At 43.2% G+C, this 4,750-nt stretch overlaps 1 protein-coding gene across 1 annotated transcript in view; it reads left to right on the forward strand.

Moving 5' to 3' along the window:
* LOC140331927 (ly6/PLAUR domain-containing protein 2-like) overlaps positions 1-3,982 on the forward strand; it is a 32,358-nt gene extending 28,376 nt beyond the window's left edge. The window contains exons 2-3 of the mRNA XM_072413257.1: positions 3,390-3,503; positions 3,728-3,982. Coding sequence (XP_072269358.1) covers positions 3,390-3,503; positions 3,728-3,906 — 293 coding nt within the window. The 3' untranslated portion in view covers positions 3,907-3,982. The remainder of the gene's footprint in view (positions 1-3,389; positions 3,504-3,727) is intronic.
* The last annotated feature ends 768 nt before the right edge of the window (positions 3,983-4,750 follow it).

Below are 4,750 nucleotides of genomic sequence, written 5' to 3' on the forward strand. Positions count from 1 at the left end.
GCAGGGCAGGTAGCCGTCTTCTTGCACTTGTTCTCATTGTCCTCATTGTCACAGGTGTAGCATTTCAGGGAATGAGCTGAGAGAGAGGAAAGGTTACTGAATACAATAATTACACAAACTATTTGGAGAGTCCCCCAGTGCATACAGCATCAGAAACCCTACAGAGACTCTAACCCACACACACAGGTCACTGAAAGTATTGGATAAGTTCTAAACCTCAAGAACAACAATTTACCAATCTTGGGGTGTGGTGGCTGCATTTTCCTTCTCCAACCCCATTCCTTTATAAATTTAAGGATGGTGATCCTGCCAGTCAACACCTAACACCCCATACTGTATTTAAATGGGACCACATTGTCCAGGACTACAGAAAGCCCCCCCCCCCTCTAGCTTCTATTGAAGAGGTGTCATGGAGTACAAAGATATCTGGAACAATTCTCATACAGCATGCAAAGTGATCATCTCAGGATTTCAGGTGCAAAAAAACAAGTTACTTATGGAGGGAGTGGCACAGCTAGCATGCAGTATTGTTATAGCACCATCATGTTCCAAAGCGCTGTACAGCACCTTAGCAATCAGACAGTATTAGTTGTTACAATTAGTAATTATAGAAGCATCTCTATATAACTCTGGAATATACAGGAGCAGAATCAGGAACAACAATCACCAGGAGATGGAAGAACCACCGGGCCCCACCTGGAATTGGCCATGACTCTCATTGGACTAAACATTTAATAAAAGCCCAAACCCTTATAGCACATCCTACAGAACAACAATGGACTACAGAGCAACCACCATAATACAGAACAACAATGGACTACAGAGCAACCACCATAATACAGAACACATGGACTGGACATACCTGATGCCACACAGAGAGCAAGGAGGACAAGCACACTTGTGTAAGCTGCCATTGTGATAGGGAAAGAACCTCCCCAACCTCTTCCTTCCATTTATATGTTATCAGTGACAGGTGCGCTCCAGGTTCATGGAAGGTCCAATGAGCCGCCCCCAGGTGTGTCTGCCATCCTCAGCAATGGTAATGAGATTCATGAGATTCAATGAGATCCCCCAGGCTTCAGCTTGAATTTCATGGATGAACCCCTCATAAAATCATATCAGGGCAGATTCCCCCATCACTATTTAACAATTCTAGTAGCACCTCTGTGGGTGTAAATCAACCAATCTGTATAATGGGATTTCTACGTCCCAGACAACAATATATTTATCTGGCAACTTTATAAAATATTTTACACTAAAAACTCGTATTGACATAGAAACTAAATAAAACCATCTATGTATCCTTACTCTCCTCTTCTTGATCTCCAGCCTAACAAAGAGGGCCAGTAACAATATATCTGAAAACTTTGAAATCTTTTATTCTGCTGCCGGATTGTATGAATGTAAGGGCTTTCACCTCATTTTCACTTTTTGCTTCTCACTAGTAGAAGTAAAATAACTAAAAGACAGCAATTTATTTCTCGGCCAAATACGAGCTGCCAGTGTGCGTTGCTGCTTATTGCTGGAAATTGTATTGTTCTGTAAGACCTTGTGCAGCTATCGGGCCCCGTCTGGCATCTGTGCATATTCCGTGTTTCACCAAAGCGGCATAGGACAAACTTTTCCCTTTGCCTTGTTCTCTCAGTGCCCGATTCTGCATTGTCCCCCATGGCAGTGCCCAGCTCACCATTGCATTGGCATGAGTCCCCCATGGTACTGCCCAGTTTCCCATACTGCATTGGTATTTATTCCCCATGACATTGCCCACCTTCCCATGCTGCATTGGTAGTTGTCCCATGCGGCACTGCCTGGCATCCCATGCTGCATTGGTATTTATTTCTCCATAGCCCCCCTATGCTGCATTGCTTCATTGTAGTGCCCAGATACCCATGCTGCATTAGTAACTGACCCCCATGGTAGCACCTGGTTTCCCATAATGCATTTGTATTTATTCCCCATGGCAGTGCCTGGCTTCCCATGTGGCACAGGTATTTGTCCATTAGTGTTTGCCCATTTCATTTCTAAGAGTAGAAAGTCATTATTCCACAGCAAGAACCACTGAATCCGTATAATATGAGCTGTACAAGCAGGATAAAATAAAGATTTATCTCACATGACCCCCAATACTCTAATATGTGTGAATTATCCTTATTATGTGTGTATTGTGTAGCTCACACTATGAATAGAAATCTCAGTAAGGTGAATGAGCTACCAACAATCGCCATTGCCTCCACACAATCATACAATTATAGAATATAACACAACACCCAACACAACATCCAATCACAACTGCGTGCAATTTTATTAATTTAGGTGCATTGGTGGCATATTTATTTAAAAAAATTTGCCTTGGCATAGCATGTACTAATACAACAGAAAGAGTCAAATGCCCCCCAATCATCGCTAGCAATGTTTTTAATATAAATGAGCTGATATATTTCCCCTGTGCCCAGAAAATGCCAACCAAACACAGCTCCATACAACCCAATTCAGAAAATAACAATTGTACTTAATTGTACTCTATACAAGAGCCTGTACAGCTATTCCCTGCTAATCCTCTCTGACTGCCCAGACCAATGACGGCCATTACCATTGCTGAGGATGGCAGACACACCTGGGGGCCGGCTCATTGGACCTTCCATGAACCTGGAGCGCACCTGTCACTGATAACATATAAATGGAAGGAAGAGGTTGGGGAGGTTCTTTCCCTATCACAATGGCAGCTTACACAAGTGTGCTTGTCCTCCTTGCTCTCTGCATGGCTTCAGGTATGTCCAGTCCATGTGTTCTGTATTATGGTGGTTGCTCTGTAGTCCATTGTTGTTCTGTAGGATGCAATAGAAGGGTTTGGGCTTTTATTAAATGTTTGTGGTTTAATGAGAGTCATGGCCAATTCCAGGTGGGGCCTGGTGGTTCTTCCATCTCCTGGTGATTGTTGTTCTTGATTCTGCCCCTGTATATTCCAGTGTTTGCTGTGCTTATACCTTTAAATTCCCCCTTTTCCTTATAGTCCATACACGAGAAAACTTCACTCTATTGCTATGAAGATTTATTGATAAAAGTAAATTTTTGGGAGGGGGTATTGGCTTATTGTGCTGCTAAATTACAAATGACTAGATGTTAAACAGAATGCTCTAATTGTTTATGAAGCTGTGATTGTACAGTACTATGGAACATGGTGGTGCTATAACAATGCTGCGTGCTAGCTGTGCCACTTCCTCCATAAACTTTTTGCAACTGAAATCCTGAGTTGATTGCTCTGTGCTGTCTTGGGAATTATTCCAGCTGTTGTACTTCAGGACATCTCTCCAATATTCTTTGGAAGATGGAGGGAGGCTTTCTGAAGAGCTCTGCGCAGTGTTTGTGTTACTCAACTTTTTCTCTCTTAGCTTATTCACTAAAATGCTACACGTGTGTTGGTGAAACAAGTGAGGACAACTGCCTGACGACTGCTACCTGCTTTGCCAACCAGACCACCTGCATGGCCGTGGTGGTGGATTTTGGTAAGTGGAAGTTATTGGTTGTATTGCTTGAATCTGCAAGGACAGAAATGAAAGCTGCCATTGCTGACTTGGGTGGTGATCAGGCTCTGGATGGAATTTCTGTCTTCACCTTCTGAGCCATTGACTTGAATAAATGGTTGGATGACTTTAGCTACAGGCCTGTCCCCTAATATCTCATACTGGGAGGGGTGCAGGGTCTCACAGCAATGTTTATATCTTTGCAGGTAACTTTTCTTCCATCACGAAGGACTGTGCATCCAGTTGTACTCCCAACACTTTCAACTTGGGTGTCTCCGGAGGAGTCTTCTGCTGTAACACGGATCTCTGCAATGCCAGCGGTGCTCCCAGCATGCAAGCTATGCTCATCATCTTGGCTGTGGCCCTCTTCCTAGGGCACCGCTGATACAATCCACATAATGCATGTTTGGTTGTATAATGTGAAGACTTTTTTTTTTTAACCAATAAAGTTTTTAATCCAATATTGAGGTTTTTGAAAGGTATTTTCTGTGTAATTGGTGAAGCAGAATCTCCACCCAGCACTACTCTTTACCTATGGCAGCAGCCTGTTCTTATTTCCTCTTTTTACAAATGTGACAACAGGCTTGAGAGATTGACAAGGATTAAAATCCATTTTCCTAATTATCCGGGTGGTATTGTCAAGGCAGAAATGATGGACCCCAGAAAATGTACGTCTTCCAGCACCAAGTCACATCAGAGTTACCTAGCAAGGAGCCAAGTACAAATGTCGGGGTCAGGCTTTGCTTGTATCTGGCTTTTGCTGGTTACCCCGACCCTCCAGTTATACCTGGACCTCTCCTGGCTGGGTGCAAGTGAAGGGTCATCTGAACTAATAAGGACGTCAGGTGTAAGTGTGAGCTTGGCTTTTATCATTTGCACCATGCGTCCTTTCTGGCTGCCCTTGTGCCTGGGTTCCTTGCTCTTTACTTTTCTGTTTTTGTTTTTTTATTTGGACACTGTATTCACACTGCCTTTTTTTTTTTTTTTTTTCTTGCCCCATACTTTTCTTATGCTTGTGTCCCACCCATTCACTTTGTCTTCTACCCCTTCTTCACAGAAAACTTGCAGTAGATCAAAAATAGGATTGCCTCCCTCCAAGGGACCGTTTTTGAAACAAGCTCCCTCTGACATTAAAGGTCTGGGGTCCTCCTAATATTGACGTTAGACTTAGGATGTTCCCGGATGGGATATGTCAGCGAGCATATGTACCACCTCTCCTATTCTAATGC

The sequence above is a fragment of the Pyxicephalus adspersus genome, chromosome 5 (genome assembly GCF_032062135.1).
Source record: "Pyxicephalus adspersus chromosome 5, UCB_Pads_2.0, whole genome shotgun sequence".
Classification (NCBI taxonomy): Eukaryota; Metazoa; Chordata; class Amphibia; order Anura; family Pyxicephalidae; genus Pyxicephalus; species Pyxicephalus adspersus.